The sequence below is a fragment of the Rana temporaria genome, chromosome 8, assembly GCF_905171775.1.
Source record: "Rana temporaria chromosome 8, aRanTem1.1, whole genome shotgun sequence".
Taxonomy (NCBI): domain Eukaryota; kingdom Metazoa; phylum Chordata; class Amphibia; order Anura; family Ranidae; genus Rana; species Rana temporaria.
The window spans coordinates 48,927,492-48,941,610 of record NC_053496.1 but is presented as its reverse complement, the minus strand read 5'-3'; the positions used below and the strand labels follow the sequence as shown (position 1 = coordinate 48,941,610).

The 14,119-nt window shown below is 46.8% G+C and overlaps 2 protein-coding genes across 2 annotated transcripts in view; one reads left to right on the top strand and one right to left on the bottom strand.

The window, feature by feature from the left end:
• The window catches only part of LOC120946911 (microfibrillar-associated protein 5-like), a 46,049-nt gene extending 34,111 nt beyond the window's left edge, over positions 1–11,938 (bottom strand). The window contains exon 1 of the mRNA XM_040361736.1: positions 11,837–11,938. The gene's annotated coding sequence lies outside the window, so the exon portion shown is untranslated. The remainder of the gene's footprint in view (positions 1–11,836) is intronic.
• On the top strand, positions 3,673–4,656 carry LOC120910397 (olfactory receptor 11L1-like). The gene has a single exon (XM_040322153.1). It carries the CDS (start codon positions 3,673–3,675, stop codon positions 4,609–4,611), a length of 939 nt encoding a protein of 312 aa, XP_040178087.1. The 3' UTR covers positions 4,612–4,656.
• Positions 11,939–14,119: the final 2,181 nt, after the last annotated feature.

The following is a 14,119-nucleotide window of genomic DNA, read 5'->3' as shown; positions in this document are numbered from 1 at the left end:
GAGCTTGTTGGCGGAAAAGTCCGACCGTGTGTATGCTCCATCGGACATTTGCTGTCGGAATTTGATACTGAGCATGTGCACGCATGCGCCGTTCGAAAAAAGCGTCAATTGCGTGGGGTCACGATTAATTTCCATAAAACACGCCCAACACTTCCACATTTGAATTAGGCGGGCTTACGCCGGCCCAGTTACACTGCGCCGGCGTAACTTAAAGCGCAAGTTCTTTGAGAATACGGGACATGTCGCTCTAAGATACGGCGGCGTAGTGTATCTGAGATGCGCTACGCCTGCCTAAAGATAGGCGATTCTACGTGAATCTGGGCCCTTGTATGTAATTCCGACGCAAAGAAATCCTACTTATGCTCGGAATCATTGAACTTAATTTTTCTCGGCTCATCGTAGTGTTGTACGTGAGCGCGTTCTTGACATTCGGAATTTCCAACAACATTTGTGTGACCGTGTGTATGCAAGACAAGTTTGAGCGAACAATCCATTGAAAAAAAATCCATGGTTTTGATGTCGGAATGTCCTATCGTCTGTACGCGGCATTTGGCCACATAATTATTTTGCTAACACAGATTTTTTTTTTTATGATAAAAATAAAGGACTAAATAAATACTACTACACATTTGATGCAGGGTTCCCTTAAGATTATTTCATAGTTTGTACTTTAATGCAAACTAAAAAACAAACACAAAGATCTCAGTAATAATGGAATGCGTGTGTTTGTGATTTATCTTATTCCATATTGGTCAGGGTAAGGCAGCCCATATTTAAGTCAGTTTTTTTTTTATTAAACCAGTGGGTTGAACGAGAAAAACTAACTTGATTCCCCCACTCACACACTCAATGTGGATGGTGGAATCCTCCCGCTGAGCTATTGTATTCTGACAGTGTGGAGGTTTCCCCACCATCAGAATACATTGATCAGCAGTGCCGGCTATAGCCTGGGTTGCTGATCAAACGGGTAAAATCTGACAAGCTGGTTGTACAGAAGTCCATTGGTAGATTGAAATACCACAAATGGCAAAAATAGGGTTAAGACAGTTGCCAGTTGCCTTTAAAAAGTGATCTGAACACAGATTGAAGCAGTGGTGTTAGATGTCTGAACCAAGCCTTTAAGCCAGTGGTTCTCAACCTGGGGGTCGGGACCCCCTCGGGGGTTCGAATGATAATTTTCCAGGGGTCACTGAATCCTGGGCTGTTCCTGAAGCCTGCCCTGCTCTCCCAGGCTTTTTGCGGATGCCCAGCAGGGCTGTCCCTGAAGCCTGTGGCCACCCAGGGGTGCCCACAACTTGGGAAATGTTATCAAGGGGTCACGGCACTAGGAAGGTTGAGAACCACTGCTTTAAGCCATCAAAGCCCTAAACTTAACCCTTAGGCCCGGTACACACGAGCAAACATGTACGATGAAAGCGGTCCGTCGGACCGTTTTCACCGTACATGCCTGCCAGAGGGCTTCTGTACGATGGTTGTACTAACCATCGTACAGAAGTCCGCGCGTAAACAATACGCGGGGCGTGTCCACGTCGTCGCCGCGACGATGACGCGGAGACGTGGGCGGGCCTGCCATTTAAAGGCTTCCACGCATGCGTCAAAGTCATTCGACGCATGCGAGGGACGGCGGGCGCTCGGACATGTACGGTAGGTCTGTACAGACGACCGAACATGTCCGAGCGGGCAGGATTCCAGCGGACGGTTTTAAAACACGTCCAGGAATATTTGCCCGCTGGGAAAAGGCCCGGCGGGCAAATGTTTGCTGGAATTCGGCCCGCTCGCGCCTACATACGACCAAACATGTATGCTGAAACTGGCCCGCAGACCAGTTTCAGCATACATGTTTGGTCGTGTGTACGGGGCCTTAAAGGTAAACTTTACTTTTACTAAAATATATATATATTTATTTATTTATTTGCAGTATGTTTTTGTTTTTTATCGTTTCTAAACAAGCCATTTTGCCTACTTGAGGCTTGTCAAAGGGGATCTCACCTTGAAACACGTTGCGTAGATCAGTGGTTTTCAACCTTTTTGAGACCGGGGCCTGATAAATTCATCCTAGACCTTCAAAGCCCCAACAGTAAAATAAAAACAATGGGGCAGATCCTCGTAGCGTGGCGCATTCCTCCGTCCGGCGTAGCGTATCTCTGATACGCTACGCCGCCATAACTTACATTTTTTTTCTTGTATCCTGAAAGAATTTCCACTGTAAGTTACGGCGGCGTAGCGTAACTTAGGCGGCGTAAGGGCGCGCAATTCAAATGGATGGGATAGGGGCGTGGAGGCGACGTAAATGAAGTTTTTTTTTTAACTGCGCATGCGCCGTCCGTGGGGGTATCCCAGTGCTCAAAATTAAACCGGAACAAGCCAATGCTTACGACGGTGACGTCATTCTACGCAAAGCCCTATTCGCAAACGACTTACGCAAACAACGTAACATTTTCAAAATTCGACGCGGGAACGACGGCCATACTTAACATAGGATATGCCTCATATAGCAGGGGTAACTATACGCCGAAAAAAGCCTTACGGAAATGACGTAAAAAAAATGCGCCGGCCGGACGTACTTCGTGGATCGCCGTATCTAGCTAATTTGCATAATCAACGCGGAATTCGACGGAAACGCCACCTAACGGCCAGCGTGAATATGCACGTACGATCCGACGGCGTACTAAGACGTACGCCTGTCGGATCGATCCCTCATTCAGTCGTATCTTGTTTTGTGGATACTTTGAAATTACGTGGGGAACTTTGAAATTACGCGGCGTATCCATAGATACGTCGGCGTAATTCGTTTGTGGATCTGGCCCAATGTTTATACTCACACAATAGAAGTATGGTAATGCCAGATATGTATTGAGCTTCTAGAAGGCTCTGGATGGGGGTTCTAGAGGGGGGTTGGGGACTCTGAAGCATACTTGGTGGCCCTATAGGTTTTGAAGCTTGTTGGGGGTAAATGTGAGGCATGGGTTCTTTGGAGGGGGCTGGAGGTTTCTCCAGATGACTGGGGACTTTACAGGGGCACTGTGCAAGACTGGAGGGCACTGTATGGACTAGGGGGGCACTGCAGGACACAGTTGAAAGACCTGGTTTTGCTGTCTGGCCAAATCAAAGGCAAGTGGCGATTATACGCATAAATCGACTGATATATGGACATTCGGTATACATGCATATACGGCTGACGACGCCTGCCATTGATTTGTACAGTCTGACTGGTGGTGGCAGTAGGATTGCCACCTTTTCTTCAAGCCAAACCCGAACACTTTAGCTGTCTGGGACACCTTTGGGTGCCCCAAGGAGAGTAGTAATGAGGTGCGCATAGCGTGCCGCAGCGAATGGTGGGTGTGGCCAGATTACTCTTCCCGACATCATCATCCTGCCCTCCAGTGATGCCAAACCTGCCACCAGACTGCCGCTGAAGCTCTCGGACAGCAACATATTTGTGTGTGACTATCTTAGTTACTTGGGGAGCCACAGCCTGGTCTGAATTCAATAATGTGTCCGGGTTTCAGTCTGCCTGAAACCTGGACACATGATTCAAAACCCGAACTGTCCGGGTGAATCCCGTACAGGTGGCAACCCTAGGTGGCAGTACACTGTACTATTTTATGAAGCCAAATTGTATGTCACAGTGGTGTTGTCGTAACTGTGTTTTTATCTTCCTGCTCCATACAGATGAATGTTAATCGTAGTCAGCTGGTTCAATTCAGAATTCTTGGATTTCCTGGACCTCTGAGTTTGCAATACATTTTCTTTTCCCTCCTGCTGATAACATATCTAATAACTCTCCTGAGTAACTCTGCGATCATCACTATTACGCTGATAGAAAGACGCCTGCACACTCCTATGTACTATTATCTCCGCAATCTCTCTTTTCTAGAAATCTGTTACGTCTCTGTGACTGTCCCCAAAATTCTGAGCACCGTCACATCACATGGGAGATCCATTTCATTGTATGGCTGCATGACGCAGCTGTTTTTCTTCTTTGCGTTGGGATCCACCGAATGCTTCCTATTCAGCCTAATGGCCTACGACCGATACCTAGCCATCTGCCAGCCGCTGCGCTACACAACCCTGATGAATCGTACTATGTGCCGTGGAGGCAGCCTGTGTGCCGCCATTGGAGGCTTGATCACCACCTTCCCCCAAAACATCTTAATCTCCCGACTTCCCTTTTGTGGAAGTGATATTAACCATTTCTACTGTGACTCCCCTCCCCTTCTGCAGTTGTCCTGTACCAACACTTATCTCATAGACATGATGGAGTTTTTCAATGCTTCCCTAGCGATCCTGACTTCTCTGCTGGTGACTTTGATTTCGTACGTGTATATTATTGTCACCATCATTAAAATACCTACAACTACCGGTCGGAAAAAAGCCTTTTCAACGTGTTTCGCCCATCTAATAGTTGTGTTTATTTATTATAGTACTATTACATTTATGTATGTGAGACCAAAACTCAGTTTTAGTTTTTCCCTTAATCGAGTTGTGGCGGTTTTTTATACAGTGATAACGCCTATTCTTAATCCTATCATTTACTGCCTGAGAAATAAAGATGTGAAAGAAGCCATCAAAAAGCACCTAGGTTTGGAAACAAATAAGGAAATTAACTAGCAAGCTCCCAATAAAAAAAAGACAGCAATAAAAATCTAGAAAAATCTACTAAAACTAATATCACTGTAAAAATGGTCAATAGTGTGTAGGGCAGTGTACAGAGGTCAGTAATTGGTAGGGTGGTGAACAGAGGTCAGTAGTAGGTAGAGTAGTGTACAGAGGTCAGTAGTAGGTAGGGCAGTGTACAGAGGTCAGTAGTAGGTAGGGTAGTGTACAGAGGTCAGTGGTAGGTAGAGTAGTGTACAGAGGTCAGTAGTATGTAGGGCAGTGTACAGAGGTCAGTAGTAGGTAGGGCAGTGTACAGAGGTCAGTAGTAGGTAGGGTTGTGTACAGAGGTCAGTAGTAGGTAGGGTGGTGAACAGAGGTCAGTAGTAGGTAGAGTAGTGTACAGAGGTCAATAGTAGGTAGGGCAGTGTACAGAGGTCAGTGGTAGGTAGGGTAGTGTACAGAGGTCAGTAGTAGGTAGGGTAGTGTACAGAGGTCAGTGGTAGGTAGGGTAGTGTACAGAGGTCAGTAGTAGGTAGGGTAGTGTACAGAGGTCAGTGGTAGGTAGGGTAGTGTACAGAGGTCAGTAGTAGGTAGGGCAGTGTACAGAGGTCAGTAGTAGGTAGGGCAGTGTACAGAGGTCAGTGGTAGGTAGGGTAGTGTACAGAGGTCAGTGGTAGGTAGGGTGGTGAACAGAGGTCAGTAGTAGGTAGGGCAGTGTACAGAGGTCAGTAGTATGTAGGGCAGTGTACAGAGGTCAGTAGTAGGTAGGGTAGTGTACAGAGGTCAGTAGTAGGTAGGGCAGTGTACAGAGGTCAGTAGTATGTAGGGCAGTGTACAGAGGTCAGTAGTAGGTAGGGCAGTGTACAGAGGTCAGTAGTAGGTAGGGCAGTGTACAGAGGTCAGTGGTAGGTAGGGTAGTGTACAGAGGTCAGTGGTAGGTAGGGTGGTGAACAGAGGTCAGTAGTAGGTAGAGTAGTGTACAGAGGTCAGTAGTAGGTAGGGCAGTGTACAGAGGTCAGTAGTATGTAGGGCAGTGTACAGAGGTCAGTGGTAGGTAGAGTAGTGTACAGAGGTCAGTAGTATGTAGGGCAGTGTACAGAGGTCAGTAGGATGTAGGACAGTTTACAGAGGTCAGTACTAGGTAGGGTAGTGTACAGAGGTCAGTGGTATGTAGGGCAGTGTACTGATGTCAATAGTATGTAGGGCAGTGTAGAGAGGTCAGTAGTAGGTAAAGCAGTGTAGAGAGGTCAGTAGTAGGTAAAGCAGTGTAGAGAGGTCAAGCATATGTAGGGCAGTAAACAGAGGTCAGTAGTATGTAGGGCAGTGTGCAGAGGTCAGTAGTAGGTAGGGTGGTAAACAGAGGTCAGTAGTATGTAGGGCAGCGTACAGAGGTCAGTAGTAGGTAGGGTGGTGAACAGAGGTCAGTAGTAGGTAGAGTAGTGTACAGAGGTCAATAGTAGGTAGGGCAGTGTACATAGGTCAGTGGTAGGTAGGGCAGTGTACAGAGGTCAGTAGTAGGTAGGGCAGTGTACAGAGGTCAGTAGTAGGTAGGGTAGTGTACAGAGGTCAGTGGTAGGTAGGGTAGTGTACAGAGGTCAGTAGTAGGTAGGGCAGTGTACAGAGGTCAGTAGTAGGTAGGGCAGTGTACAGAGGTCAGTGGTAGGTAGGGCAGTGTACAGAGGTCAGTAGTAGGTAGGGTAGTGTACAGAGGTCAGTGGTAGGTAGGGTAGTGTACAGAGGTCAGTAGTATGTAGGGCAGTTTACAGCGGTCAGTAGGATGTAGGACAGTTTACAGAGGTCAGTACTAGGTAGGGTAGTGTACAGAGGTCAGTGGTATGTAGGGCAGTGTACTAATGTCAATAGTATGTAGGGCAGTGTACAGAGGTCAGTAGTAGGTAGAACAGTGTAGAGAGGTCAGTAGTAGGTAAAGCAGTGTAGAGAGGTCAGTAGTAGGTAAAGCAGTGTAGAGAGGTCAAGCATATGTAGGGCAGTAAACAGAGGTCAGTAGTATGTAGGGCAGTGTACAGAGGTCAGTAGTAGGTAGGGTGGTAAACAGAGGTCAGTAGTAGGTAGAGCAGTGTACAGAGGTCAGTAGTAGGTAGGGCAGTGTACAGGGGTCAGTGGTAGGTATCACGGACTGTCTAGGCTTTGAGGAAGGGGGTACGCCCCAGAAACGCGTCAGCCGTTCAAATGTCTGATGTTCCACTGGCAGGTGCCGCGAGGTCCAGTCCAGCTGTCTGAAAAGCGCTTATTCTTGATTGTTTTGTGGGTAGGACCATTGCTTTTTATTCTGTTTTTAATAAAATTTTAAGTGGTAATGCACAAGGTCGGTGCGCCCTCCTTTCTTTTCTTTTCGTTTTAGCCATATGAACACCCTTTGTTCTGTGGAGGGCTGCAAGACTTCTGATTTTGCCGTTAGACCACACTGCTGTACCCAGTTTGGCGAAACACCAGAGCGCAGGAGGATTTGTGTTTTTTCAGTAGGATGTGAGAGGACAAATACATTCGGAGAGCTCACTTCTTCCATTAATGCACTCTTTATTTCCCTGACTGCTGCTTCATTTTCTTTGTATTAATAGATACCAGATGGACAGAAAGAATCATCACAGAGTTTTCCAATTAGGTCAAATTCCTCATATCTGCATAATCCAATGTACATCATCACAGTCAGATTTTTTCCCTCCCCCCCCCCCATCTCTTTCTCCCCCCCCCTTTTCTCCCCCCTTTCTCTCTCCCCTCTCTCTATTTTTCTCTGTACCCCTCCCAATTTCTCCTTCTCTTCCCCCTCTCTCTTTCCTTTTCTACCTCTTTCTTTCTCTGCCCCTCTCTCTACCTCTTTCTTCTACATTCTCTCTTTCTCCCCATCTCTATCTCTCTCCCCCGCCATTTCTCCCTCTCCCCCTCTCTTTCTATTTCTCTCCCCCCCCCATTTCTCCCTCTCCCCCCTCTCTTTCTATTTCTCTGCCCCCCCCCCCCATTTCTCCCTCTCCCCCCCTCTCTTTCTATTTCTCTGCCCCCCATTTCTCCCTCTCCCCCTCTCTTTCTATTTCTCTCCCCCCCCCCCATTTCTCCCTCTACCCCCTCTCTTTCTATTTCTCTGCCCCCCATTTCTCCCTCTCCCCCTCTCTTTCTATTTCTCTGCCCCCCCCCCCATTTCTCCCTTTCCCCGCTCTCTTTCTATTTCTCTGCCCCCCCCTATTTCTCCCTCTCCCCCCTCTCTTTATATTTCTCTGCCCCCCATTTCTCCCTCTCTTTCTATTTCTTTGCCCCCCATTTCTCCCTCTCCCCCTCTCTTTCTATTTCTCTGCCCCCCATTTCTCCCTTTCCCACCTCTCTTTCTATTTCTCTGCCCCCCATTTCTCCCTCTCCCCCCTCTCTTTCTATTTCTCTGCCCCCCATTTCTCCCTCTCCCCCCTCTCTTTCTATTTCTCCCCCCCCCCCCATTTCTCCCTCTCCCCCCTCTCTTTCTATTTCTCTGCCCCCCATTTCTCCCTCTCCCCCTCTCTTTCTATTTCTCTGCCCCCCATTTCTCCCTCTCCCCCTCTCTTTCTATTTCTCTGCCCCCCATTTCTCCCTCTCCCCCCTCTCTTTCTATTTCTCTGCCCCCCATTTCTCCCTTTCCCCCCTCTCTTTCTATTTCTCTGCACCCCCATTTCTCCCTCTCCCCCCTCTCTTTCTATTTCTCTGCCCCCCATTTCTCCCTCTCCCCCCTCTCTTTCTATTTCTCTGTCCCCCCATTTCTCCCTCTGCCCCCTCTCTTTCTATTTCTCTGCCCCCCATTTCTCCCTCTCCCCCCTCTCTTTCTATTTCTCTCCCCCCCCCCCCCCATTTCTCCCTCTCTCCCCTCTCTTTCTATTTCTCTGTCCCCCCATTTCTCCCTCTGCCCCCTCTCTTTCTATTTCTCTGCCCCCCATTTCTCCCTCTCCCCCGCTCTTTCTATTTCTCTGCCCCCCATTTCTCCCTCTCCCCCTCTCTTTCTATTTCTCTGTCCCCCATTTCTCCCTTCCCCCCCCTTTCTATTTCTCTGCCCCCCATTTTTTCCTCCCCTCCCCTTATTCTCCCTCTCTCCTTTTCCTGTCTTCTTTCTCTCTCCTTTTATCTCCCCATTTCTCTCGCTTTCTTTTCCGTTCTCTCTATATTCTTCTTTTTCTTTCTCTGTCGTTCTCTCCTAAACCCTCTTTCTCCCAGTCTCTCTCTCTTACTCTCTTTCTCCATTTCCCTCTTCTTTCCACTTAACCTAAGTGGTGTTTATAAAACATTTGCATAGCCGTCCCTCCATCAACACTGCATGCAAATTTGTTCTACATGGCGCTAACGATCATTGGAAATAAGTATGCTCTTTTGCGCCTGCTAGTGGCCATATTGTGGTATTTTCCACATTCACACTTTAAAATTGAAGTGTATAAAGCATGAGAACATTTGGTTTTGCTCTATTCGCAAAGTACGAACTTGCATGCATTTTGGATGGAGCAACAGCTATTCCATTTTTTTTCCTATCTAGGAATAATATGAAGGAGGATAAGGGGTGAGTCCAGGGACATTATTAGGGGTAATTGCAGGGTTTTTTTCCCAGCAGGAACACAGGGGAACGCAGTTCAGGCTCCTCCAGCACTGAATGTATGGAGTGGCAAGGGGTAGTGTGGTGTACTGAAGGGTCCAATAATGTCAGCTGCTGGGAGATCTATTGTTGCTGTGGGAGGAAGGCTCTATGGTTTCTGGGGGAAGGCATTATGTTGCAAGTGAATCAATTGTTGATGTATAGGATCTACTGTTGTGGAAGGGGTCTATTGTTGCCAACTTCTGGAGGGTCTATAAATGCTGGCTTCTGGGAAATCCATTGTTGCTGTGGGATCTATTGTTGAGGGGGGGGGGTCTATTGTTCCTGAGGTTGATCTGTTGTTGTGAGGCGGTATTTTGTTGCAAGCAGTCTTTTCTAGTTGGGGGTAACTCTTATTGTTGGGGGTCTTCTATTGCGGGGGGGGGGGCTATTTTTGCTTGGGGGGGGGGTATTGTTGCTGCATGCATGGGGCCACTTTACAACCTTTCTTATTATAAATGTACAGATTACTTAGCACCACAAAATTATACTTGGTTCTTTTTTCTCTAAAAGAAGTAGTACTGGGAGGTGGGTAAAGAGAGGAAACAAGAGACGTGCTTGGAGGTGGGTAGAGGATGGAGACAAGGGGTGACTTGGGAGAGGGGAGTTCCTGTACCTATTCTCTGAGAAAAAAAAGCCCTGGGTAAGGGGTCATTTAAAGAATGGGGGGGGGGTGAGTCCAGGGGAATTATCAGGGCTAAGGGATAATATAAATAAGGACGGGAGATGAGTCCAGGGACATTTTTATGGATAATATAAAAGAAGATTGAGGAGTGGGCTTGGGTACATTATCAGGTATAATGGATCATTTAAAGGATGTGATAAGTTCAGGGGCATTCAGGGGTAAGGGATAATATAAAGGAGTATTTTTTTTGGGGGGGGGGGGGGTGATTCTGGGAACATTATCAGGGGTAAGGGATAATTTAAAGGAGAATGGGGTTGAGCCCAGGGACATTATCAGGGGTAATGTATAATAGAAAGGAGGATGGAGGTGATTCTGGGGTAAGGGATAATATAAAGGGGAATGGGGGATAAGTTGGGAAACATTATCAGAGGTAAAGTATAATATAAAGGAGAATGGGGGTGATTCAGGGAACATTATCAGGGGTAAAGTATAATATAAAGGAGGATGGGGAGGGGGGGTGAGGCCAGGGACATTATCAGGGGTAAGGGATAATATAAAGGAGGATGGGGAGGGGGGGTGAGGCCAGGGACATTATCAGGGGTAAAGTATAATATAAAGGAGGATGGGGGGTAGGTCCAGGGACATTATCATAGGTATAGTATAATATAAATGAGGATGGGGGTGATTCTGGGAACATTATCAGGGGTAAGGGATAATATAAAGGAGGATGGGGAGGGGGGGGGGGGGTGAGGCCAGGGACATTATCAGGGGTAAAGTATAATATAAAGAAGGATGTGGAGGGGGGGTAAGGCCAGGGACATTATCAGGGGTAAAGTATAATATAAAGGAGGATGGGGGGTAGGTCCGGGGACATTATCATAGGTATAGTATAATATAAATCAGGATGGGGGTGATTCTGGGAACATTATCAGGGGTAAGGGATAATATAAAGGAGGATAGGGTTGAGCCCAGGGACATTATCAGAGGTAAGGGATAATATATATTATAGGGAATGCATTTGGGGACATTATCAGGATTAAGGGGTAATATTAAGGAGGGTTGGGTTGAGCCCAGAGACATTATCAGGGGTAAGGGCAGGGCTTTTTTTCAGGGGGAACTTGGGGGAACTGAGTTCCACCACCTCTGGCTCAGACTCTTTGGTGCCTGCTCACCACAATCACTTGTAAACACAGAAGTCTGGTTTCTGTGTTTACAAGTGACAGCTCTGCACTCTGTGTGTAACCCCCTGAACTCTACACACTGTATGTAATGCAATCCTGGTATTTAATGCCCCTTTAAGACCCTTCTACTGTTTGTGAAATCTGAACGGGTCGTGGTTGAGTTCCTGCACCTATTTTCTGAGAACAAAAGCTCTGGGTAAGGGATAATATAAAGAGGATGTGGCATAAGTTTGGAGACATCATCAGTGGTAAGGGAGGGGTAAGGGATAATATAAAGTATAGGGAATGCATTTGGGGACATTATCAGGGTTAAGGGATAATATTAAGGAGCATAGGGTTGAGCCCAGGGACATTATCAGGGGTAAGTGATAATATAAAGAGGATGGGGGATACGTTTGGAGACATTATCAGGGGTAAGGGGGGGTAAGGGATAATATAAAGTATAGGGAATGCATTTGGGGACATTATCAGGGGTAAGGGATAAGAAGAGGTGAGTCCTGTGTATTTCTCGTTTTCTCAGTCTTTCTTTCCGGCTTCTTTCCACCCAATCTAAGTGTCCCTTACCTATCTCCTAACTCTCTCCTGCTAACGTCAAATAGTCTCTCTCTCCTACTATAGTCCAATTTCTCTCTCTCTCTCTCTCTCTCTCTCTCTCTCTCTCTCTCTCTCTGTCACTTTCCTCTCCCTATCTCTCACCTTCTACTTTCCCATATGGTCACTCTCTTTTTCTCTCTCGTTCTCCCCCCACCCAGTCCCTGTCTCCCCCTCCATCCTTCCTCCTCTCCCCCGAGCTCCCTTCCCATGGGGTATCCTCCAGGTAATAATGGCACTTACTTCTCTCCTGCCCGAGTCTCTGGGTCTGGTCCTATGTCTCTGCTGGTCCCTCTGTATGGTTCTCTCCTCTGTCCCCTTCTCTACTCCCCTTTTCTCCCCCTCATTTTTGTCTTTTATCCAGTCTTTCTGGATTAAAGGCCGCACCCAAAGACGTAAAATATTTGAGCAGCTGGGCAGCTGTTTGGCCCTCACACAGTGTCTGCTCATGCTCACTATGATATGTCACAATATATAGGGAAACAATATCTTAGTGTACATTGAGCCGTGACACCTGCAGGATATCAGTGGTCATCTAGCGCATTATAGAACCAGAGGATGAGGACGGTGGAGGCTGCGTAATAGAATGTGGTCATTAATGCAGATGTATTATTGCATCTCAGATTCACCCACACACAGTGATGCTCTTGAATTAATATACTTTCAAACTTGTAAATTCCTTGGCAGTTCATGCTGCTCTCTGACATCTGGGCTAAGCTGACCCAATTTAAATGGATGCAAAAAGATCTTTTTGATAAATGTTAGCAAAATAATTGTTTTTCAACTTCACAAAACCTAAAATTACTTTACATCAAATTGTTGCCAGTAGTTTGTCTTTTTTTTTTTCTTAATACTGGGAATTCTGTTATGTGAGTTTTTTTTACATCTAATGCCCCACCTGTTTTATAGAAATCCACCAATCCACAGAGAGGATTTTTGCATGCAAGGTTGCCAGACGTTCTCTGCTTTTACTTCAGAAGCTTCACCCAGCCACCCCTCCCCAACATGGTACCCGATGACGTGCAATACCGACCATCTCTTACATTCCTACTGTTTCAGCACTCCTAGTTAACTTGTAAGATTTTTTAACTACTCTACTGGATTCAGATGGATTTGTGCCTAACTACTACTAGATAATATACCATGAATTGGATAAATGAGAACCTTCACAGGCTTAGGGCCAGATTCTGAAAGGACTTACGACGGCGCCGCGCCATGTACTCCGTCGTAAGTCCTAATCCGACCCGTCGTATCTATGCGCCTGATTCTTAGAATCAGTTACACATAGATATCCATTAGATCCGACAGGCGTAAGTCTCTTACGCCGTCGGATCTTAACTGCAATTTTTTGTTGACCGCTAGGTGGCGCTTCCGTCGAATTCCGCGTTGAGTATGCAAATTAGCTAGATACGCGAATTCCCGAACGTACGCGCGGCCGACGCAGTAAAGTTACAACGTTTACGTTAGGCTTTTCCCGGCGTATAGTTGCCCCTGCTATATGAGGCATAAGTGCGGCGTACCAATGTTAAGTATGGCCGTTGTTCCCGCGTCGAAATTTGAAAAAGTTACATCGTTTGCGTAAGTCGTCCGTGAATGGGGCTGGACGTCATTTACGTTCACGTCGAAACCAATGACATCCTTGCGGCGTACTTTGGAGCAATGCACACTGGGAAATTCCACGGACGGTGCATGCGCCGTTCCGCAAAGACGTCAATCACGTCGGGTCACAGTAGTTTTACATAAAACACGCCCCCCTGATCCAAATTTGAATTAGGCGGGCTTACGCCGGCCGATTTACGCTATGCCGCCGCAACTTATGGAGCAAGTGCTTTGAGAATACAGCACTTGCCCGTCTAATTTGCGGAGGCGTAACGTAAATCGGATACGTTACGCCCGGGCAAAGATACGCCGCTGACTGAGAATCTGGCCCATAGTCTTCAGCAGGGTTTCTCAACTAGGGTCCCTCAGGTTGGTTCTGAGGGGTTGCTTGGGCAGTAAGCGATTTCTGCCTCTCAGTTTGTAACAGCTCTAGTGAACGGAGTGAACCACAACTGCGGTTAGCAAGGATTTCAATGCACTTCTCAATGTGAGAATTCAGTATTGGACCCCAGGCGTCACTCCACGCAAACAGGAGTTTGGGGGTTCTCTACATCATCTCTCTCTCACATAAAGAAAGGCATTGAGCTACTAAGGATGGACTCATTACAGCATGTGACCAGAGTTTAGTGTTTAAAACTATAGCAAACACTTAAAGATTCCACTTCTATATGCAAGTGATTATCAGTACGGGACCCCAGGCGTCACTCCACGCAAACAGGAGTTTGGGGGTTCTCTACATCATATCACTTTAACATATAGAGATGCATTAGGCCACTAAGGGTATGGTATGGAATACCATCAACCCTTAGCATAGAAAAGTTAGAGCGAACATGTTCAGCAAGTTAGGGTAAGGCCCATAAGCAAATAACACTTATGTCAAGCACGTAGTAAATAGGAGTTGTAGTGAAAATTAATAGTTGCATATGA

Coding starts and splice junctions, on each gene's coding strand:
- LOC120910397 (XM_040322153.1), top strand. CDS start 3,673: ATGAATGTTAATCGTAGTCAGCTGGTTCAATTCAGAATTCTTGGATTT.